Raw genomic sequence first — 25,603 nt, forward strand, 5'->3', positions numbered from 1 at the left:
AAGACGGAGATACCGAGCGCGCTCGTGATATTTTTATTGCGTATCGAAAGAAAAGGAAAAGAAATCAAGTAAATTTGTTTTGAAATTGAATATTGGATAACTGCTCCGATTATATTATAGTTACGTAAATTTTCAATTTAAAAGAATCCGTATTTAATCAATGATTATTACACGCAATCGTGATCATTAATGTTTTTTTCTTGAATTTGATGACATAATTCTTTCGTGTGATCATCTCTAACAATTTATGCGTCTTCACGGGTTATTGTCGTCAATTACTTTGAAAGTAATTACTTCGTGAATGATAATGATCAATATTTCAATATGTGAATCATAAGTTACTATAGGAAGCTTCAAGATTCTTTCTTCGAGGGACGTCTTTATAAAGATTGGCTTTTCATACGTCTGTGTCCGCTAGACAGAATAATAACACACGAATTTTGCTAGTATCGAAAAAGTGTATCGGATGATAACGTCGCGAAAACATCGTTAATTCAAGGTTGAGTGTCGCAAGTGTAAACGCAAACGCAAACGTTATGTCGATGAATAACTATCGTCGCGAACATACAAAATTTGTAAGTGCCGAGTAAAAGTATTGAACGATTATAAATTTTTAAATACCGCGAGTGTCATCGACTTATCTTCATGAAGAATCGAAGTCTGGGACAAAAAACGCAATGGATCATCCGACGGCAAAAAACCAGCGGAACGACAACCGGTGAGTTTGTACTATCTAATCATTATTATTAATTATATACTAGATTAGGCATGGTTAACTTCGGCTCCGGAACTGCAATGCTTCCCTCTTTTTTTTTGTCTCGCGAAGATGGAGGATCTATATAATTTATGCGGTTCGTTGCGGCTTCAGAGCCAAAATTGACCATACCTGTACTAGATTTAGACATACTGCGAAATGATTTGTACGGTGGTATATTAATAATCCTGGTTTTTTTTATGTAATGCATTATTGAAAAATACTTGCTACATAAATCATTATTTATAAAATTATTAATTAAATCACTGTTTATAAAATATTTGTTAGTAATATGACCACAAAATTATTTTAAGAATGTCAGAAGCATACCAGAAGTGAGATGTATACATTTTATTTGTATTTTTTCACATTTTTTAATATTATTTTATTTATGTGCAAATGATTGATACAAGAATAACAAGCGTATACTCACATATTACATTGTTATATTTTTTTATTCTATTAAAAATTGCACTGAATTTATTTTTAACTGTACTGACTTGACTGTGACTGACTGTGACTTTTTAACTGTAGATAGGAGAAAATATAGAATTATTATTATTGAATGCATTGACATAAATGTGGTCAATCTGACCCAATTAATAGTTACGAAATAAACATTAATTGACCATCAGTATTTACTCATCCACTTTATATAATATCCGTTTGTGAGCAGCAAACCAAACACTTAATACTATTAACGTGATATCATTGTTATTTGTTTAACTAATAATAGTTTCTGGGTTATGTTGTGAAATATGCAAATAAACAATTTCTCGTGTACGATTAAAAGTAAGAAAAACATTTTTTGAAGTAAATAATTTCTTCAAAAAATCGAAAAGTATCAATGAATAAGTATACTAATTATAAGTAATATTTAATAATAGTCAACAATTATTTACCAATACTTTAATCTTGTATTTAAGAATTTTTTTACGATTTTTTGTTATCAATATTTAAACACGTTTCTGCATATGTAAGAGTTGTTAGTGTAAAAATTTATTCATTGATATCGACAAAACTCACATATATATCTTATATTTAACTAAAGATACAGGCTTCATATATCGAACTTTAAACCGTGTCGAGATTCAAGAAAAAGACGTGATTATTTAGATTTCATGAAAAATCACTCGCGATAATCGTCGAGTTAATGGCGAGGTAGCAGTCATGCGTATTGCAATTAAACAACGTTCGGTGTTGAGTTTTACGTTCGCGTTGTTAAAGTTTTATTCGAACTTTGTCGCCAGATTGGCAGCCGCATCGACACGGGAGTCGAAGTGTTCTCCCGAGCGTGGAAGAAATATTGATTTGCCTTTTTTCTTCCTTTCCGCCTTCGTGTACTCTTCACCGCTGAGCACCCACGCGACTTCCGTTTTCGTAGAAACTTACTAGTCGAGAGATGCATTCGGTCGATTCGTCTAGCGCACGTGATCATCGTGAGACGTAGCATTATCTTTCGATTCCTGCTCACGTTTCGCTCTTAAAATGAGTATACGTGCTCACCGTCATTTATTACGATTTGCTAGAACTGCGGTAACTCAAATTTTCGTCGGAGTCGAGGATAGACAATTGTTTTAATTTGAGAATGTTGTATGAGAAACAGAAATTTTTTTAAAAATGATGCGTCTGTGATTAAATTATCATAGTTTATTGCATAGGGCATTGATATCCAGTAATTGCAAATACATTGCAAATTGCAGAATTGATTAATTTTTTAATTATTTATTTTGAATTAATTTTAATAAGTATATTATAATTATAAATTCCATTTTTATTAAGTATTACTTTCAGTATTATTTCCTTAATTTCTTTTTTAGACTACATAATATAAAATTTTCGCAAATTAATAATTAAAATCAACTACATTTATTATAATTTAAATTTATTAAGTCGTTTTGTATCTTATAATTAATTTCTGTTCGATTTTGTAGGAGAAAAATAATCTTGAGGCATTTCTTTTATAAAGAGCGCCATTATCTCAATGTCGTTTGATCGTGCCATTCCATTCCATTTTTATCTTCTTGGTCTTTGTTTCCTTGAAATCTTCTGGCGGAGTCGCGATTTTACGAGAAAAAAACCTGATCCTGAGCCATTGAGCGATCGGGTTCCTCGTTACGATATTGTGTCGTAATTAAAGGAGTACTTGCACTGGACTTAAGAAATCGCAAATCTCAATCTTTCTTTATCGACGTCGTCGAAATGTGATCTTTATTTAGTTTTATGGTGTGTGTAATTTTTTAATTGATAGCTTTTAATGAACTCCAATCTGTAGCTTTACCAATTAAAAGCCACAACCTTATTCTAAATTAATAGTTACTTTGGCTAAACTAATATGGTTTTAGCATTATTATTCGACACAGGAAATATTAATCACATAGAAATTTGTTAGCATAAATACTATCGGTTTTTATTGTCACAATAAACTTGCGCGCTTATCATAACGAATAAACTAAGACAAACTAAAAGACTTTCTACAATCTCGTACTCAATTCATTGTCTCATTAAAAATTGTCGATCTAGTTGCTTCGCACAGTACAAAAACGCGTATTCGTTGCAAAAGAAGTTGATAATGAAGTCGTGATTTTTCGACTGGAATCTGATTTATTAACATCTGCCAATTTAGCCGCTTATAGAAACGACACGTTTTCACTCGATCGAATGCAGTGCACGACGAACTTCGATAGGGAGCGATTATAATTCGTAAATAGATCGAGTCGTACGACATCGCTTTTGTTCCGCTCGTAACTTCCGTCGACACATGTAGTGCTCTCGTGTTAATTAATATATTAACACACAGAATTTATTTTGTGGCCGCGGTATTAGAAAACAAAGATTTTTATTTGCGCATTGGGATCGTTGCCGCGTTTGAACTGCTTTTAAAGTGCGCCGTTGAATAATGTGTTTTTTCTATCGCGCACTCGCGGAACGATAAAACTTCTAACATTTATGCATTCGACTTCTTCTAGAATTTGAAATCGGTATTCCGTACCGCGGAATACCATATAATATGTAAAATGTATTTGCAGATTAATTCAGTATTTAAAAAAAATAGTAAATTATGAATCACAAGCTTTAGCGATGCTTTATAAGTCTAATGGTTGATGAATACGGAAACGTTTTAATTATAGCTAAAAATGCATTCAGATGTAAAATGTTCTTGATGAGATGCAACCAAGGCGTAAATTGCATCTCAAGTCCTGCAACAAGTGGAACTTCTCTAGAATTATTAATATAAAATTCTTAAAGAACTCTTCTTCCGTTAATTTTAAAGCATTTATGATTCGTTAGTTTCTAGCTCTTCCTTAACGTTTATAATAATTTTATCTACACGATTTCTTCTTATATTTTCACAAAATATGGTTTTTTTGTGGCGAGTTGCAGTTTTATATTTTTAATGCTTATTTAAAAGTACTATTATTTTTTTGATATGTTAATATAATTTACACTGAACATAATTGCAACACGATTTAACTTAATCATCACAGTAGTACATATAACTCTTTTTCATTACGTTAATTGAAAGTTGATTAAAATTCAGCAGAAGAGAGCAATAAGGTAAACATGGAACAGCAAAGAAAAAGAAGGCATGTAATTTACGGCAATGAAAATTTAAAGCCGCATTCATTGCGGTTACGTAGATTATGCACGTAACACACCACGTTTGCATATTACTATACAGCGTTCTAAACGTGGCGTGCAGTCAAAGGCGTGACTTTGTTTCTTTAAGCATGATACATTTGATTTTTACTGAGAAATCCGTTTAGCATCGATAGTCAAAAGTTTTTAAATAATGAAAGAAATACATTATTGTTAAGAAAGATACTTTGTTACATATTCAGTTAATAAAATTGTTTGTTATTATAGATATCGTTGAAAAATTATTACTATTTAGTTCGGAAATTTAAAAAAATTATTAACAGACAGTTTAAAAAATTCGTATAAAATAGAGATACATATTCGTTTTTTGTATGCGGCAAATTAGTCAGCTGTATTTTATCGTTTAAATATAACAAAATGCGCAATAAAATTATCAGTTTCCGTCGCGAAAATTGTATGAAATAATGCGCGCATTAAAAAACGTATAAATAAATAACGTATAAATAAAAAACGTATAAATAAAAGGATGCTCCGCCGAAGAAGAGTCGATTTTATTTCGAGCAATTCTTTTTTATCAGCGTGGAATTTATCTCGTCACGTTTTATGACGAAACTTCTCATCCTGTTTACGTCGACTTCCGCAGGTACTAGCTCTCGACCTCATTGAAAATATAAATCAACGATCAACGACGTCAAGAAAGCCCCGTGGCGTACCTTAGACGAAACCCGCGTCAAAGTTCCGCCGAGCTTTCTCAGATATTCTAATTAAACGTGCGTAAATCACGAACGTGGTCATTATGGAAGTTCACGTTCGCGGACTAAAGAGTGAACTTGGAAAAAAAGCCTGCAAAATCATGAACTTCCGGAATGTTCTTTGAAGTTTAAAGGGCGCCCGAAGCATATAACGCAAAGAAAGAGCTACGTGGATTTCGTAACGATATTGTGCTTACGAGAGACAATCAACGTCATACTTAATTGTAACCGTATTTTAATCTATCCTTCGTTTCTCTCCAACCGTAGTTTCAGAAAAAAAGCGGGGAGTGCGATTAAACGAAGATTAAAGTCAACTAACGTCGGTGAAATGGGCCATTAACGTTACAAGCGCGTTCGCTATTCTTTTCCGGACGATTAACAGTGCGCGTTCGTTGACGCATCTCTCGCGGGATTATTAATCCGCATAACATTTTATGTGCAGTGACGAAATAAGATTTTGTGTCTTTGTATAGCCGCGCGTCGCATTGTTCTCATTCAATCTGGAAATAATAAAAGCGAGTGCACAAACGGCGAAACGAACGTTCCCGCATTGAAACGGCAGCCTTTTCGCGGACTGCTTTATTCGGTCCCTTTGTTCTTGCATTTCTATTCGAGCATCTGTGCTTGTGCTCGCGGCATCATCGGTTCGGAAATGCGTTATTTCGTGCGTGTATGCTTTTACATGTAACTGATAACGCGCGCAAATATACGCTCGGCATGTTAATTACCATCTACTTTGCGCAATCAATTTCCATCGTGGTACTCGGTTTAGTTCTTGCAAAACGATGATTTATCGTGGAACTCCCATCGCATGGATAATGTTGCATTTTACTGGATATTTTTGTTAGGGAGGATAAAATCTGACGAGCAAATCTATCTAAATAAATTTATTTATGAAACATCGCAAAAAATCAGTTTTAAACCATTGCAAAATATCAATTATTTGCTTTTATTTATTTATACAGAAAATTATTTATATAGGATTTTTTACAATTTATAAATGAAAGAGAACTAGACAAAGAACTGTCTATTTATTTGATTGAAGTTTAGAATTTTGTGTGCAGTTTGCTTGCAACGTTTAAATTAGCTAATTAGATTAAAGATTTATGTCTTTGTATTGTTGTGCTCGCACTGTTCTCTTTTAATTTGAAAGTATGAAAGCAAATATCCAAAGGATGAAACGAACTTTTCCATATCGAAATGGCAGGCTCTTCGCGCTTTCATTCAATCTTTAGGCAATTAGATAAATTAAATCGATGCGATTTCGCGCAATTTCTTCGTATTTTTCTCAAGTAAATACCTCAGAGACGTATAAGCATGGAAAACTATAAAAAATAAAACTAAAGTGCTAATGCGTGTAACATGGTAGTTTTTATGGAACTTTATATTGCGCGGAAGCAAATGAATAGCACAAAGCGAACTTAATTTATCAGGAATTGCAGAACGCTGCAGCGAGCTAAAAAAATCTTCTAATACCATTTCCCACGAACGATAGTTGAATTGACCCTTCGCTGTCTTTTTTTTTTTTTTTTTTGCGAGCGACCGATTGTACGAGAATCGATGGTAATCCCGTGAGATGGAAATGCGGTGGGACAAGGTGTTCGCGCTCAGGGCGCTCTTCTTTCTATTAACCTCATTGCGTCGTCCCGTTCCGCGATTTGAACGAAAGAGCAACCCTGGCGCCTTCGTTGCGTATTATCTAGCGAAATCCCGGACGCAACCATGACAGCGACGACAAAGCTTTTTGCTGCTTTTTCCGCCCCTAAACGCATACGTGTACAGAAACACACATACACACACACACACACAGTTATTATATACACGCGTACTCTCTGTGCGTATTCTCACCGTCGATGCTCCGACGTGATTCACATCGGCGTTGCACTTTGTGCAACCCGCACGAAAAGCGCATAACCGTTCGCGTTAACCTAATCTCGCCGCGAAATAAGGCTCTTTTGCATAGTTATTATCGCGGAAATCAGTTTGAAAGAAGGCAAACGCCTGAATTCCTACCACGAAGGCGCGGTTATTGTGCATCTGACGCGTAACAGACATTGTAATTTACAAGATTATTCGACCGAGACATCTGATTATTTTTCTATTTACTATTACGCATAGCTCTCGAGTCCAGACGTGTATCCTTCAGATAAAGCTTCGAAACTCGAATACACGTGCAGTTGTTATAAAGACTGCATTGCGTCAAGATAGATTAAAGTTCCACGGGCACACAAGAATAAACTGTACAGTGTTACCTGTGAAATACTACATTAATCCTAAAATTTGATAATAGTCTTTAATGTAATTTTAAGCAAGAGTAAATGTTTGAAATAACTTTTTGCATAAATTAATTATGAAGGAACGTTTTGAAAGTGCTAATGTTACTCAGATTTCTTGCTATAAGATAAATCATTCCTAAACTATTAATATCTTTTAATAGAATGTATTACAGAATACTAAGTAACAATTTGTATCGTTATTGCTATGATTGCTATTGTTGCTATTACTTCATTTCCTACATTTGAATGAGATACAGTTACTGTCGCGTCAGCGATCAGACTCTCCATTATTTCATTTCATTCAATTCGATGCAACTCGTTTCAATTGAGGAATATCATCCTTACGATCTCTTTGCCAACACCAACTATTTATCTTTATTCAAAACCGACATGTCGGAGCAATGCGATAGCTATTTGCGTTGAGGTGACGTCACAACTCAGGTAGTTTACACTGTAGGCTATATTCGGGCCGAATTATTTTAGTAATAAAATCGATAACCACCGCGGCTATTAAGATACAACACAGGTCGACCCTTCGGAATGATCCTCGGTCTCACCGGAGATCGTCGCAGGTTTACCCATGACGACGAAGTCGCATTATACTTTTGGAGTGGAAAAGATTGTTGGGTGGGTGGCCAAGATAAGGGTCGACATCGGACTGCTCCTTCGTTTCATCGTAAACTCTTTCAGAGCGAAATAAGCGAAAAAAATTATGGCCAAGATGAGGCCATCGTTCCCCATAAGAGGTAGTAAAATACGTAATAAGCTTAGTTCTCAGAAAACCTTTTTACTTTGCTTATTAGACACGTAAGTAGACATGAAAAATGACGTCTGTGAGCTCGCCGCCGGTGTCCTTCTTATAAGAAGGAAGAACTGTGTATTTCTAACACTTTTAGTATTCAAGGAGTATACTGGAACGTGCCGTGAAAAATACATTGTAAAATATAAGGTTTGAAGAAAAGATTTTGCTTGTCAAACATAATATTTTATATGAAAGAAAAAGATGCTGTAGAAAAAAAATTGTGAAAACAAGCGCTTGTTCTAAGTTTCTTGATGATTGGAAAATATCTTCGTAATATGCGAAACGCTTGAATCGTTCGCGACGATTTGATGTATGTAGGTCGTTTTCGTGACTCTGTCCGATCCGATGTCGAAGATCGAGTGTGATTGATCGAGCACGTCATCATCGTTCGTGAAAGACGCTTGGATTTCGCGGCAATCACGCGAAAATACTAGTACTACTACTACTACTACTACTACTTTATTCAGCGCTGATGAAAAGATGGAAGTTTTGTTTGCCATCATGATCCGAGATTTTCCCGTGAAATTACAGATTTTTAATTGAAGAAGCTCAACAATTAATTCATTTTACATTAATTAATGCAATGATAACGAATCAAGCAGATTGTTAGGTCAAACGAAGAAAGCGCATTTAGTTTGTAAAAAGATACGAGAGATAAAGTGGAGTGGAAAATCCGCTAAACATATGCGAAAATGTTGGGGTTTATAGAAATTGTTTGTTAAACGATTCAACTTATGTGATCTGTTATCAAACGTGTCATTTTTTGTTTAGGGCTTATGTGTTTTACTTTTTTCTCTTTATTTTCACATCAATATTTTGCATTTTATTTTGCGAGGATTCTTTTATCGTTTTTTTTTCAGCAGAGAGCGCCATTCGATTTCGAACCGCTGTTCGATTTGTTTTCGCCGACGTGGAAGTTATGCGAACATCGACGAATCTTCATATCGAATTTTTCGCAATTTATTTCACAGTTTTTTTGATTAAAATTGTAGCCTCGTTCGTATTCCGCGATAATATCCGTTTTTCATGGAAAATCGCCGCGCATTTCCGCCGTTGCCGTCGCGTGATTACCGAAATCGCTGGAAATTGAACACGGTATTGCGTTCATCACGAGGAAAAATGGAAAACGCGTGTTTTGAGTTTGTCAGATTCACTCGTGCGTGTATCTGTCTGAAGTAATAAATTTACAATATTTGAACTGTGCAATTAGAGATTTATCAAAATGTTTATATCAATATAATTTTTTTACAAAATGTATATTTTCTTAGTTTTTATTATATTTATTACATAAACGAAGGCGTGTGATTTAAATTCCATCTCTGCTTTATCTTTTCCGTTTTCTTTTCTCTCTATGTCAATACGCATATTTATAAGGCACGTCGAGTAACATGGAATAAGAATTACTTAGAAGAGTATACGAACTTTGTAAAAAGCTTTTCTTTGTCGCTTTTTCTACGCCCATTATCACCATTTATTTTTCTCTCTTTCCTACGGCGAAGTGTTTAGCTTTTTCTCTTAACTTATTTCAAAATTTATACATATCATTGTTTATGAAACTTGTATTTTATGGAAGATATATTGATATTGTTTTGATGGAATTCTCTTTTATACTAAAATATTTCCTCTAATTCTTTTTCAAACTTTTTAGTTCGATATATTTAATATTGAATAATCTGGTTTTCGAAAACTGTTTGAATAACTCTTCGTCAATGCAGAAAAATTTTAACACAAACTTCTGATATGTATGTACGTAGATGTATCGATCGTATATATAGATAAGTAGTATTGCAGGTATGGTTCAGAAATAATCTTAATATATTAGTTTTATATTTGATAAGTGCGGCAAGTTAGATAATTTATAAAGAAAATTAGAAGTAAATATGACTCCAATAAGAAATATTTACACTATATTTTATCTTATTATTAGTGAACGACAAGAAACTACAAAGTGTAGTTTCTTTTTCATTACAGTAAGACACGTTTGAACATTTTTCACTTGCGATTGCTTAATATATTTTCGAGCTATTTTTATACGTCTTACAAAATTTAAAGAAAAATTTTAAGACCATTGAGGAGCTTAAACGTAAATGACTTTTTAAAAATATTTCACTATATTTTATAATATCAAATAATGACCGCTGAAGATGTTCTATATCTGCATCGAAGAGAAGATAAAGTTTATCATTCTTTTGTTCCCCTTTTTAGCGTGTTCTTTTTGCTTCATTTCCGCGCGTTGCGACATTTTCTTTCAATATTCATGAATAAACGACAGCCATCCACGTTGTCTATAGACTGCTTTGCACTTCCGCTATCTTTATTTCCACGCTGAGTCGCCCCTCCGTTCCACAAATAAACGACAGCTGTACAATATCACGAATTGTCGCGGTTCTCTTTTCGCATTTCCGGTCGATTAAGCACGGCGCATCTCCATGTACGGGCACGCGGCCAAAGCGATTTCGCGCTACAAAGAGGCACTTATGTCGCGAACTCCGGTGCCGATTGATCGCAGTCGAGTGTTGCCGACAAACGAATACGGAATAAACCGCTGCAAATGTTGCATTCTGTGTCATAATTACGCGGAGAAATGGCGCGTCTTGTTGCGGGTATGAGGTTTCTAGAACAGGTTGCCTCGCTTTAATTCTCTATATAAACGATTGATTTTATTTATACGGAGAAATTTAATCACGCTCCGCAATTTTGCGTCAAAACAAATGTATCAATAAACGTTACTAATGTGCTTGCTAAAATGGAAACATTATTTTACTGTCTCTAATTGAATGAAACTTGGTGATAACAATTGTTCTATCCTCTCAGCTTTCCCCTTTCGAATATTCGATGATGTACAATATAATATATAAAAATAATGTACTATCACGCTGTTGTTATAATTTCTGTCAGCTGTTTGAAGTTTTTTATTTTGAAATATTATTTTGTGACTATCTATTTGCGATTCTTTTTGATCTGTAGAATCGTTCATAAATCATTCAAGAAATCTTGTTGACGTAATTCAACGCTCTGTCATCAATATGAAAATATCGTGTGACACCGACGCTTTGAATAAAACATCTTTTGGCTACCTTCTTGTCGCGGGGGCGACAAAGTAAAGCCGTTATTTACGAGAATCCACCTGTCTACGTCTACTAGGGGGACATGCTAGGTGGATTTTCTGTGCTTAAAAAAATACGCGATCCAATACGTGTTACGCCTAATGATGAGCGTAAGGAAGAATATTTTTTGTACGAACTTGATAGATGGATAAGAATAAACCCGAGGAAATAACATTGCTACATGAGGTTACATTACGTGGTAAACAATGATTCCATTTGCTAATCTTTTCGTGATTATTCTTTAAGTAAAATTTGCCTCTGCATTTTGAAAACTTTTATTGCGTTTATTTTATTTTTTCAATGTTATTTAATTAATTTTTTTATTTCAAATTTTTTTTTTCGTGTTGTTTATTTGAAAAATGCCGTTTGCTATTGCAATTGTAAACATTAAAATTCAATGTGCGCTTGGTTGTACGAATAAATGCGATTTCAAGTGATGCTTTTTGTCCATACGATGAATATTCGAAAATATAAAACTAATATACATGTTCGAGGGTCTCTTCTTCGGCTCGTTATTTTGACTGTTTTGTGAAAATTCTTTTGCAAAAATATGTATAAAAGCATTCGATGTGAATCTAGAATTTTCTCAAGCGCGCACTCGTTCGGATTAACGAAATGGTTATTGATCGCATATCCGCGAATTCATATAGAAAATTGAGGTATTACAAACGGGATGATTATCGACGCGAATGCATCGAATAATAGGTTCGATTTCCATCGACATAAATGCATTATTTTAGCCCTAATAGAGGTTTCTGCGCTAAATATGCAAAGCATAAACATGAAATACTACCGTTGTAAAAATTCTAACTTAGTAATAACAAAAACAAGATAAAATCTTTTTAACAAGGTTTTTTATTATTTGTTTATTGTATCCGATTTACGATAAAAGTAATTATTGACAGTTTGTGTGCTGAGTGGTCTGGCTGTCGACAGTAAATCCTCTCGGAAAGTAGAGATAAAAATTAAGAAACTTCGTGTTGTGTTCCCGAGTTAATTAAGTACTAATTATACCGCAAGCAAGCAAGTGAGCGAGCGTCGTGAGGCAAACGAGATTTCTCGTAGACCTGTTTCGAACTTTACTTGATATTATGTAATTCTGTATTTTCATAAATATGAGGAGAAAAAATAACTTTGATAACTTGCGCGTGTAAAATTATCGATATAGAAGTTGCCTAGTATTAAATCCGGTATATCGTAAAAAGGAATGGTTGTCGTAAGTGCATTGCGGAAAAGATTTGCACGTGCGATCGTTGTTAGCTCCCTTACGAATCGTAAAAAAAAGTTGCCAATACGCGATGGTTGCAAGGTTCGAATGGCTGCGATAAGGATTCGCCAGCGACGAAGTAGAACTTTTACGAAAAATGATGATATAAAAGATATTCAGGTAACTAGAATGCATTGCGCGATGCACATGAGTGGTATATCCTTGCAGAAATTTCAACAGTAAAGAATGTTACCTCATATCTATTTTATGTATTATAACAGACAGCACTTTGCAAATTAGATGTAAAATATATCCATTCCATGCAAATATTGATTAAAAAACTTTCAGGTTAATTATTGCCCAATTTTGATTAATAATTTGCATAAAAAATTTAAAAATTGGCTGTTTATTTCTTTAAAAAATTTGGCAGACGTAAATGGAATTCTTATTTGAAAATACATACAACGCATTATGTCCGAAACATAAAATAGGTCAGTTAAAAGCCTGTACAAGGATTTCTCTACAACAGCGACGTTAATCATCCGGTATCGGGTCTTCCGACGAAGCCCTATTGAAAAGCAACAATTATCCGAAACAAGCTCGCGGAGATGCGGTTCACCGAAACTAAGAGCTGAATTCCAAAGGCGGAACAGGCGATGCAATCGCCAAACCTAGAACGTGATGTCCGCCTCCATTAGTGCAGGCGGCGGCGTCTTTCGACCACTGCATCTCCGTTACGAATAGTGTTCAAAGGACGACCCGTTTGAGGGTGGTTGTTGAGTTTCGCTCTTATCGGACAGGTCTCGGCAACAAGTTTACTAAGCCTATCACGCGCTACTCTAACTCTGACTCTAAGTAATAAGATCATTAATGCCGAAAATACATATGTCAACGGATGTTCTTTAAAAGTTTCAGATAAATCGATCGAAAATTGTTAACTTGTTGCTGAAAAATAGCATTGCATTTTTAATTAATGAAAAAATGAATTCTTCATGTTTTTTTCACTTTTCACGACAATACATTTTTGCTAAAAATTGAATTTTTTTTAGTAACAGCTCAATTTTATGGTAAATAATTTCCACACTTGAATGATAATTCGTAAAAATAATATTTTGCAAACTACGTTGTAAAACATTTTAGAACATTTATTGTTAAAACGACTTATATACTTTATATATAATATCATATCGTTAATATAATTGTATAATATAATATTGTTGAATATACATTTACACAGGTGGATGCAAAATAATAATATGAAACACGAAAGAGTATTTGATTAATGTCGCGTTATTAATAGTTATAATCTCGTAAGTAGATGTGATGCTGTCCTGGAATGATCAAGTGGCTTACACAGTAAGCTGATTAATATAGAGCCAGTTGCTATCTTTCAATTTATCCTAGCACGAGTTAAGCGAAAAACGCGCTAAAGTTGCAACTTGAAGGATTAAAATTATAGTAATAAGAGTAATTCATGCAATATATTTCATTACATCGTCTCATCTTCATTATAAACAATTCACATTGTGATTTACATTTTAGCTTAAGAAACCAATTAAGAAAAAGCAATTAATTAAAGTACTTTTTACAAGGGAACTTTGTAGGGAGCGTAAATCACAAACAGTAATAAAGCCTACTATGCTTTTAATTTAATTTTAACAACTTTTTGTTCCTTTTGCCATAGCATGGATTTTATGGTAAATTTATTTTTGATAGGATTATTCAGGCTATCAAAGTCATTTTTTAAAATATATAGATTTCTTTTGCATTTTACGATTTATCGAACGATCAATTTCATGTCACAACTCTCTCTCTCTTTTGTCTCTCCCGCCAAAAGTAAGTTTAACGATTCAAAAGAACAATGTCTTGTCTGCGTAGATGTTTTATTGTTGTCGACTTTGCTGAAATTTTTACAGTTTGATGGTCGACTCTTGGCTCTACTACCCTGTGGTTTTTCATCTCAAGGGATCAAATTGTTTGCTGTACGGGTCGGTTTACGAGCATCCTAGATTCTTAATAAGCCGTTGTGTAGCGTACTCGACGATGTTCAAAGTTTCGGAAGCTGTTGGTTTAGCTATCGGTTTAACTATCGGTTTCTTTCATTTCATTTTAGACAGCTTGCATTTCTTCCACAAGTTTCGGACTCTTATTGTTAGGTTTTCGCGTGTTTAAAGCCGGCGTTTCCGCCGCCATAAGCTTAGGTCCTGCCGTGTATTTGACCCATCCGCCGGTTGGAAACTTATGTTAGTAACACCGAGTTAATTTTTAAGCAAAAACGATTATTATAAACATTTCACAAAATTGATAAAGCAGTCGAGCAGACATTGAATTGAGAATGTTATTTTTGTCATTACTTCTTTTTGTAAAAATTTAATGCACAAATTTTAACGTAACTTTTTACCGATTAATGTTAAAAAAAGTAAAATGACAAAAATTTGTAAAGTTAAATGAACACATATTTTTTTCTGGAAAATGAGTGTTTATGCTAAACTAATTAATAATAGCTTGACATCTTTCAGAAAAAAGATAGGACCGATTTGATTCTTTGCATTAATATTTTAAAGCTTTTTTTGCATGTGATTTTGTCACTGAAGTCGGTTAATTAACCGCGTCAGCGGTAGGAACTCTGCGCAAAAACGGGTGATTCTTTTCACTTGCGTCGCTTTAAATGGTTCTGAAACGCTTTTTAATGACTAAAAAGCTATCTTTCTATATGAGGCTATTCTTTTTATATGAGGCGCGACACGGTTTATCTGAAAGCATAAGCTCTACCGAACCTTTAATGATCTCAGTCACGTCATATGTATTGCACGCGCGAAAAGCAGTTACGGTTTATTTTGTGGAACATGGCGCGTGTTCGGCTGATGAAACCAGTATGATATTACTCTTCTGAATGCGAAAATGACAAGCTAGATAAATTATTAATATATGGGGCGCAGATTTTAGTGGAAATTACATTTGAAAGAAATTACGATACACGATACGTTACATAATATTCACTTTGTCCAAATTATCAACTTTTGCTAGCTCTGTTTAAATGTTGCATTTTGAATTTGATTTATTTCTATATTTTCTGCATTATTTATAATTCTGAAAGCTGTTCCTTTCGCGCAATTTGTTCTCTATAATTATAAAAGTGATTTAAGTTACACATTTTTTGGGATAGTTACATTTTTGTGCATTTATTTATTAAAAAATATTAAATAATGTCTTATGTGTAAAAAATGTTTAATATTAAATATTGTATATGGATAATTTACTAGCTTTATATATTAATTATGGATTTTACAAAGTATTTGTTATATATGATTAATGCAATCCATATTAATGGCTTAATGACTAGAGCAATTTTATAATTATGTACAAAAATGTAGCGTTCTGACTTTTTATTAACACCGTATTGCTTTAGATATCATAAACTTGTCTTATTTGCACAGAAATGTTATTCTTTAAAAGCGAATAATCTTGAAAACAGGAAGCGACAAGAGCGCGGTCTTGGTATTTTCTTAATTACGTCTCCTCTCGGGATCCTGAGTTTTCGTAGTAAAACTTAAATAGAGCGTGAGTAAAGAGAATTCCGGCAGAAAACTTGATGGACGGAAACGTTCACTTGAATGGAGATCCAATAAAACCAAACTTTTTTTATGAGAATTAATAATGAACAAAATCGGCATTTTATTTCCTTTAATTTCTTCGTTGCATAGATTTATTTTCTTATTTTATATCAAGGCGGCTTTCCAATATTTTCTGATTTTTGATTCTCTAATAAAAATGCTTATTTAATAAATAAAAAACTAATAAAATTTGCAATGAATACAATTCTAACAACACATGAATTTTCCAATTGCTATTTGATGTCTGATCTGTTTGTTCTTTATTTCTTTTTTTTATTTTTTAAGTATAGTTATCATTAAATTAATATCAAACTTCTTTTTGAGAAATTATTTAGAATTATTACGTAATTTATATATCTAATGTTCTATATTTATATATAATTTTTTTCTAATTATAGTTCTATTTTTTCTAATTATAATTCTATTATAAAATTAATTAAATTATAGTCTACAGGGAGTAGTCTGTTTATGCCGTCTTTTTAAAAGCTTGCTTCTTATTTTTTAATTTTATTATTCATTCTTTCATTCTTTTCTTTTATTTGTAGAAGTAAAGAAAACTGAACAGACGCAAATAACTCACGAACACTTACGTTACACTCGATATCGAAATGGGATTAATACTGTGCCGAAACGCGCTCCGGCAAACATTGAAGTGGATCGAGATCCGTTCTAATTAGATTCCGAATTCAGTTCGTCGGCTATTTGCGAACAACACATCCCATTTCAGGCATTTGTGCCCGCTTTGTACGTTGTTAATAAATAGATACGTGCGTAGTCGTCGAGTATTATATCATGTACTTCATGCGCTCTAATCGTTTCTATAACGATCTGTATTGATTACAGCGACTGTTTGGCTAATAATCGCACTGTTATTCGCACCGTCGCTCTCGCACCGATAATCACAAAATATTTCAATATGAAATATTTAAGAAACATAAGACATTTATTTTCCGGATTGATATTTTATCATGTTATTTATTTTTATGATTTTAAATTAATTTATTTTTACAAATTTGTATTTTAATCAATTATATATAATTTTAGATAACATGTATAGTATCACATGTGTCAAAATTCCAAAAGTGTAAAAATGAAACATTTTCTAAATAATTTATCATTTTTTTGAAGAAATTTTACAAAAGATAAAAAGCTATGTGGGATTTTTTATTTATTGAGTGTGAATTTGTCTTGTATTAATTACATAAATGCTTTATCGTAGTTTCGTGAGATATAATTCTTGTCGAAAGTTATGACATACAAACTATTATGTGTACAGTGATATATGTTTTGCTTTTCAATTCTGTAATAAATAGTATTTCGACGGGAAATCGATATTAAGATCTACGCGGCAATACATCGGAATTACACGTGAACGTGCAACTCATTGTCATATATCTCCGCGTGATATTGATTAATTAATATCATCGAGTAACCTACTTTTACCAATTGTTTCGCAACACGTAGCATACAAGCTTGATCACTAATTAATGTGAATCCGCAGCTTATAATTGTCACATGTTTCGCAGCGAAGCGATAAACTTCACGTCGTATATCTCCTTGATTATCAAGTGCTCCCATTATTAAACACCTGTTACTCTGTACTTTAAAGGATGGATCCTTCGCAGTCTAATAATGACCAATATTGAATTATACTGCCAATTCCATCAAGATTATTGCGGCATTAAAAGTTTTGAGAAACCATTATATATATATAAAACCTCAATTTATCTGGATTGAGGATCCTTATAAGGATCTAGACCGTCCAACTAATCGATATATTCGAAATCAATTGTGTAAAATGCAATTTCCGATTTTATTTTATCAGAATGATCTCTTAAATTTTATAAACTCGAAGAAAAGGATATTTTTTGAAAGCTTAAAGAAAGTATTTGAACTTACGTGTGCTAGCAACGATGGATAATCTTGCCGATAGAGCAAAAAAGCTCCGATGAGATGAGCGGCTGAGAAGACGATTCCGGCGATGCAGGCGTGTCGAAGTCTGATCGGTAGGAGAGCGTAGGCCATGTAGATGAAGAAACAGACCGCCAAGGCGGCGGCGACTGGTCCTCCGGTGTGAGGATTACTTGACCTGGAGGATGACGAATCGTCGCTAGTCTCGGGGTCTTCGTGCAGGCTCGCCAAGTGAAAGCTTAGAGTCACTTGCAAAGCTAGCAGGGTAACCAGCACTGCGCCGCTGACACCCGCCAGCCAGATCTCATTCATGCCCGGTCGAGAAATTGCTGCCACCAATACTGGAAGAAAGAAATTTGTTCCCTTGTCTCTGAAGTTCTTAGAGTTGCACTTGTTTGAGAAATGCATTAAAGAAATGTTCTCAGGATTCTTAGATTGCGCGAGGTATGCTAAAATAAATGAATGAAACTCCAATAGCAGATTTCTTGGCGGATTGTAGGATTAATTTTTCTTTAGCAGAAGTGCCGAGAGTCATTTATCACAGTCTTTCAAGTTTCGATGTTATGTAGCATTAAATAAGCTTTAGATATAAAAATTTAATTGAAGTTTCTTCTTCTATCTCTTTCTTTATCTCTCTCATTCTTTTTCTCTATATAATATTATTCGGATAAAGCTTGTCCGGAAATAAAAGACGAAGGAATGAGCTTTGTGAATTCTTGTGACGTGAAAAGCTATGTCGCGAATTCTAACGCTTTCGAAAGGAAACAGCACTTGTAGACAATATTCTCGTGCATTATTGATAGCGGAACCTCGTGAAACTCGCTCATGGAGAGCGGTGAGATTCTCTGTATCCCGGATATAATGCGCCTCTTTTAGCGCTTGTAACATCAGAGCTATTTCGGAGCTATTCTAGTAATGTCCCGACTGCATATTTCATGAAAGCGCAAACTCTCATTCTCTCCGTGTAAACAGTGAAAATAGATTTTTGATATGATATATCAAGTATATTTCGTTTATTCATGGGTACTTTGGTCAATTTTGATTCAGTTTTTCGTTGACAGAATGTCGTAAGTTTACAAAAAAGTTACGAATTTTTATATATTAAAATATAAGCGTATATACAAATATTCTTCATTTATAATTATAAATTTATATTAATAGAATTTTTATTAAAGGTAGAACTCGACATTTAAAAAGTAGTTTAAAAAGGTTTCAAATTGATGGAAAAATTAGTAAACAAAAGCGAAGAAATAAAAAATTCTAGATGTATTTTAAAAAATTTTAAATTTATGTAAAAAATAGTGATTTCCATGGGAGATAAATTTGTATGAACTTTTGACATTTTACTTTTACTGATGCGATAAATGTATGGATTGCGGAATTAACTTGATAAGTTTGAATTACCAGCATAAACTATGACGCAGGTTAATAGAGTAATCGCGAGAGAGAGATTGTCGGGTCTTCGTAGCAGGGTGAAGAGGTCGCCGCTCGTTAATTTCACAATAAGTAGTAGGCCCAATGCGAACGCCAAACCGGCCAGTAGACCGAGCACGTGTGTCATATTACTTTGATTCATGCGTAGGAAGTAGCGCTGGTACAACATTTCAACCTGAAACATAATAAAAATTGCTACATATTGTGTTAAATAAAAGTTCACCGGAAAAAGTAAATTAATAACATTGTGTCGTGTCATGTAGAAAAAATGTGAACAAGAAAATTCACAAAATAAAAAAGTATGTGTACAACATTTATCATAAAAATACAAATACACAGATGTTACGTTATTAATATTGAAAGTTTAATATATTTGTCAATATTCGGAATAATATAATATAGTTATTAATAATACTTTTAAATTATTTTTTCCTTATAATGATTATAACAAAATATATAATTTATAATCAAATAGAAACTTAATGTGATAAATATCACTAATATATGTATATATAAACGGTTCAAGAGCCATCGCTGGTTGTCGGTGCGAAATTTTATTTTTATATAGAAATTATTCGTTCACGACAGAAACATTAAAATGTACACCGATCTCAAATTGAGATACTTAGAATGTATGAAAATTAATCGATGCACATTTTAATGTCTCTTCGTAGACAAATAATTCCTATATGAAAATAAAATTTATTTCGCACCGACCACCAGCGATGGCTCTTGAGTCGTTTATATATATTACTGATACATTATTTAATTTTACTTAGATTTTATTTTAACCAAATTTTAATCTTATTTTTATAAATAATAAAACAATTGTTACAATTGCGTAAAAAGTAAAACAAAAAAAATATTTGGTCAAGTTTTTTGATAAAAAAAATCCATAGATAAAAAGAAATATGGGAAGTATAATATGCCTTGTACATGTAAGATAACACATTCAGCAAAAGCGATATGGCAATTGCCTGAAACAGTTAGTAACCGTTAGTGAAATATTCGATGAAATATTCATTGCACTATGTATCGATGGGTATATACAGTCACGTACAGTGCGCCTATTGTATTTATCAGAGTCGTGCTACTCGATTGAAAAATGTATGCATATCACAAAACGCCGTGGAAAGTTAATTGTTATGCCGTTCAACGTTATCGATTGGTCTTTCGTATTTATCCAGAAATGAAAACCATTCGCGATACTAAAGTGTTTCCTATTGTCTCGGTCGCCTCCGTAATTGCATTGCGCGAATGTATATGGATAAAATCAAACCGCGATAATTGTTCGAAAACTGCGAGTTTTTTTGCGCTACGTTATTTTCGAGAAGTTTTTTTGAAGTAGATATTTTTAGAGAACACACAAACTATGCAACCATGAGCAATTTTTTTGGAAAATATTACAGTGTCTTGCGACCCGTATATAACCAGATTTATACATAATATTAATCAGATTTGCTTACAGTGCATTTTATAATGAGTTCATGTTTTACTCTAGTATGAATTTGGCAGAAATATGATTGTACGTTTAAATATGTAACTTTAATAAACGGAGAAACGTATGTTTACAACGCGTTTTTATAATTTGATACTTGTGACATATTTTGTGATATGCGAAATATGAGTATTGCACAGACAGTGGAATTGCATATATGCAATATTTTCCCCTTTGCTATATAATAATAATATACGAATATATATTCACATATAAGCATCCATAAACAAAATTTAATTAAATAGCAAGATACGGAACAAAGACGTAGTGCATATAATAATGATGTAAACGTGTGCTGAAATAATAATATACATATATTTCATGTGTTGATCATTGTTATGCGAATATACGGGGAAAAACCGGATACCGAATGATACGGGAAATTCCAGAAGATCGGGAAGCGATCTGGAATTTGTATCATCACAAGAGTATCTGTTTACAGAGACTTGCCCGCAGACATATTACATTACTGTAGCGTTAGATTTTACGTGGCGTGCCACCGTCACCCGGTGCAGTTGTAGCAATTTATATATACCACGAATCGTTCGCTATTTACGAATAGTCGCAGACCGTGTATACCAAAAATGGAACCTGATCGAATCTGAGTCAAACAATGTGAAGCGGGAAAGGGGAACCAGGAGCGATTGGATTTTATTTTCATGTACTCTTGTAGACTCTGTATGCCTTCCTATATTCCTGATTTATCTCCCTGCAATGCAGCGGTGCATTCGAAAGATGCATTATATTCTCTCTAGGCAATACTTCGATAATATCGTTTTTTTTTTGTTAAAAAAAAGAAAAAACAATTTCACGAGCATGAACTATGTTAATTTTAAATTCTTTAATTTTCTATACTTTTTAAAATTATTTATTAGCATTATTATATTATAATTGAAATTTTTTACAGTTTTATCATTTTTATCTTGTCTCCAAAAAATGCAATAGAATTATTTTAGACTCTCTTCTTGCTCTGTTTTGTCAATAGTTTGCAATTTCGTTATAAATATATATTTTTTCTTTTATCCAAAACTATATTTAAACGTATATCAATTATTACCGATTATTTAGCAATCATGCTTTATCCTAAAATTATTCTAGAAAAATCAAAATGCCTCCTGTCATCCTTCAAATATTTCATCTTGTTTATTCGTTAACTGTTTTTTTTCTCTCGCTCTAAATATATCACATGATTGCGATATTTACGGCATTGCGATACACATGGCGAAACATTTTTGTCCGTTAAGCGAATTTCGGTTGGCTTTTGAATGGCGAGTGCAAAAATTCGGTTTGATTAAATTCAATTCGACAGAGGCACGGAGAAAAAGACCGAGAGAGAGTAGCCCCTGATAGATGACGGTCGCAGTTTGTTCAATCGATAGATAGTTGCAGCTCGATTTTTCTTCCGCTGGTATCTATATGATTGGCACAGAGAGGAGAGATCTTATCGTGTGCCGAATGGAATTACTGTCATTGGCTGCAATCGGAAAGTCCGTTGGTGAGAGTTATCAGTGGTCATAGCAAATTGACAAAGAGCGCTACTTTTTTTTTTATTATTGCACTCGTTTAATATTTTAATCTCCAACCGTGCCGTGAAACGCACGCGAACAATCGTTCCCAGAGCGACATCGCGGATACGCTTGAAAATCGCATTCTCTATGTTCATTTCTTTCCGATACTGGCATTTCGCAATTTTAGCGAGCAATTTTCGAACGAATGTGTTTTGCAAATATATTGCTTATTATACGCGATTATTATTATGTATTGCGACAATCTTATTGTTCAAAAATATTTAAAATATTTCATGATCCGATAATTTAATACAATATCGATATAAATTACAACGACGTCAAAATAACCGTGTCCAAGCTCTCTGCTATCTTCATTCCGTTTTCAGAGAGGATCTCAATATTTCTCTCGCATGAGCGTAATGTATAATCTATTCTATTCTCAAAGGAAGGGCGCTTTGCGGAAATTCGTGACGTAAATCGCGGATATAAATTGCGATGCACCACGTTCAACTTTCGATATCTCGTTCGCACGTTTATACACGTGGAGTACTTCGAATCCTGCGGCCTTCTTATGATGTCGTTGAAAAATGATCCTATCCAGGTCGGAAGAAAGGTGTCATAAAGTTTGCAGACTTTATCGAACCGAAAATAAGCCAAACGATCAGACGATACGAGGAACAAATTCCCAGAGAGCCACTTTCTTTTCTTTCTCGTCTTTTTGAAAATTTCCTTATTCTGTCGTGTTTCTTTCCTTCGCTTTGCTCCGCTTACATCTGTCGAGACTTCCGGGTAATCGAGCGTCGACTACCATCTCGGCGCAATTTCACCGCGATTCACGAGCTGTGCATTCTGCGGCTGCGATTGTAAGCCGGGAACGATCGCGACGGAATGACAAATATTGGACGGATTAAGCCTGTCGGGTTGTACGGCCAAAATAAATTTTATTTAAGTCGCTTCGCAAGCTGTATTTGCCCGCGCTGTAATTTCAGAGTTTCCTTCGTCGGAAGCAAGAAAGGTCGAGAAGGAAAGTCTCGTATAGGAAAATTAAATATCGTCCTTTGCCTTGAATAATGATGTAAGAGATGCTACAATAGAAATAGCTTAAGACACAAATATTTTATATTTTCATAGATTGGCGTGATATATTTTCGAACATAGCGGCGTATACTTTCATGTATACTTATTGTTAGAAATCTAAAAATTTGTTTCAAGTCTAAAACTATGTGTGGATAATTAACTTAATATGTGGATAAAATTTTTCAAATTGTTGCAAGTCAGCAAGCGTCAATTTTATCTCATGAATTTTCTTACACAATTAATGCTCGCAATAAAAGATCAATGAGGTAGTAATTGAACATAATGTTGTTGCATTTCATCTACTGTTGGAAAAGAAAGGAGAATAATTAACCTCTATCATACGATGAAATATGAATAATTACGCACATGTGACGAAATATTCCCAGACGCTATGCATAATTTTGTTGAAAATTTTCTTCATTTGCATACATTTGTACCGCACAGCTGCTCTTTGAAGAAATATTTTCTCTTCTACATTTGAATAATATTACAGACATTCAGCTTACTGCAATGTTGTATTTAGCACTTCTGTTATATATTTTATTTTCTATTAAAATATTATTTTTTAAATAATTTAAAACTATTTCTGATCTCATAAAAATTATTTTGTGAAAATCCAATTTTGAAATTAAGATTTATAATTTACAAATCGCGCGTTGATATTCCAGTATTTTTAATCATGAAAAGTCGAGTCTCTCTAAATAAGTCATAATATTCGCGAATAACATTTCTGACATTGTTTGAAAAAAACCATCCGATATTGAACATTTTATAATAAATTTTCAACATAAATGATTCGAATAAATGTATTTCAGTTACTCTATTCACAATAGAATATAACGCGATACCATCTGTTATTATCGCAGTTCGGCGTTTGCTTTAACATGTCGATAAGGACATCCATTTTATCGAATATATGACAGTATATGCCAGCGTTAGAATGACGGGATTCCCTTCAGTCCGCCCGTTCGAACGGAAAATGAGGACGAATCAGAACTGTTGCGTCGAAGGCGTCGCGACGCATCGCCGGCGGGAATATCGCTCGTGCGAATGCAATCAAATTGACGCGTGTCGTGCGAAAGGTGCCCATGGGTTTCCCCGCACTCTCTCCGGCCTCCGGTTTCCGGTCTACGTGACCAGACAATATAAGTCGTTTCTCTCGGGATTCGTCGGAAGAATATTGCGCATCGTTTTCCTGTTATCTCGTCACGTTTTCATGACAATCACCGACCAATTTTTGAATCCACGGATCGCCACTTTTGAATTTCCACGTGTAATACGTGAAATCTGGAAATTTACATCGATTCGTAAACTGATACTTACGGCTATTTTTGCAACATCCACTTTAATCGCAGTGTAACTCGCAATTTCCAAATCTTTATATTAACTTCACATTTAATTAATCAAATTTTAACCTTTAATGATTATTATTATTAATACTAATTACTAAATTTATTGATTAATATTATTATATGAGAGAAAGTAAAAAAGTAAAAGAATTTTTTTAAAAGGTTTGATTCTTTAAATGTTTCTTTATTTTTTACTTATCTTCGTATTTTGCATTATTAATCTGCTGTTCAGATCATAGCAGATTTTTAGTATTAAAAATATCAACATTTTTATTGTTATAAGAGAAACATATCTATACAAGTTACACTGTAGAAAATATCAACTTTATATGTTATACAAGACATCAGTCTTTCGAAGAAGACAAAACATAATTTCTGTATAATGATGTAATGTTTATCAATTGAGGGCAATAGATAAGGAAAGTTTTGAATATTTACTTAAGCTACTGCTCGGAATAAAATGAGTACACGAGAGTCTTAGTGGTTAATGAATAAGAGTTTTGACCCGAGGTTAATTTCAATGACCTGGTTGCTCAATTCCCAGTCGTCGTCAGTAAGTTTGCTTTACGAAATTCGGGTTCCAGAGATTCGGGATTGACGTTATTAATGTTGGCAGTCAAGTTTCTTGTTTCGTTATAAATTCAGTCTGCACGTTGCTCGAGAAGAAATGAATAAGGGAAGATTTATGATGAAAATTAACAGCTCAACGCCGTT

At 33.6% G+C, this 25,603-nt stretch overlaps 2 protein-coding genes across 10 annotated transcripts in view; one reads left to right on the forward strand and one right to left on the reverse strand.

Moving 5' to 3' along the window:
* LOC105679718 (uncharacterized) overlaps positions 1–25,603 on the forward strand; it is a 143,770-nt gene that overhangs the window by 71,113 nt on the left and 47,054 nt on the right. The window contains exon 1 of one of the 7 annotated variants that reach the window (XM_012379924.2): positions 57–718. The exons of the other annotated variants lie outside the window; for them this stretch is intronic. The gene's annotated coding sequence lies outside the window, so the exon portion shown is untranslated. Of the gene's footprint in view, positions 1–56; positions 719–25,603 lie in introns of those variants that run through there. 7 annotated transcript variants of the gene reach the window in all.
* LOC105679715 (adenylate cyclase type 6) overlaps positions 1–25,603 on the reverse strand; it is a 94,449-nt gene that overhangs the window by 34,775 nt on the left and 34,071 nt on the right. For all 3 annotated transcript variants that reach the window (XM_067361138.1, XM_012379910.2, XM_067361139.1), the window contains exons 5-6: positions 19,428–19,632; positions 18,012–18,364 (exon numbers count right to left, since the gene is read on the reverse strand). In XM_067361138.1, coding sequence (XP_067217239.1) covers positions 18,012–18,364; positions 19,428–19,632 — 558 coding nt within the window. The remainder of the gene's footprint in view (positions 1–18,011; positions 18,365–19,427; positions 19,633–25,603) is intronic.

Source organism: Linepithema humile, chromosome 1 (genome assembly GCF_040581485.1).
Source record: "Linepithema humile isolate Giens D197 chromosome 1, Lhum_UNIL_v1.0, whole genome shotgun sequence".
In the NCBI taxonomy this organism is placed as follows: domain Eukaryota; kingdom Metazoa; phylum Arthropoda; class Insecta; order Hymenoptera; family Formicidae; genus Linepithema; species Linepithema humile.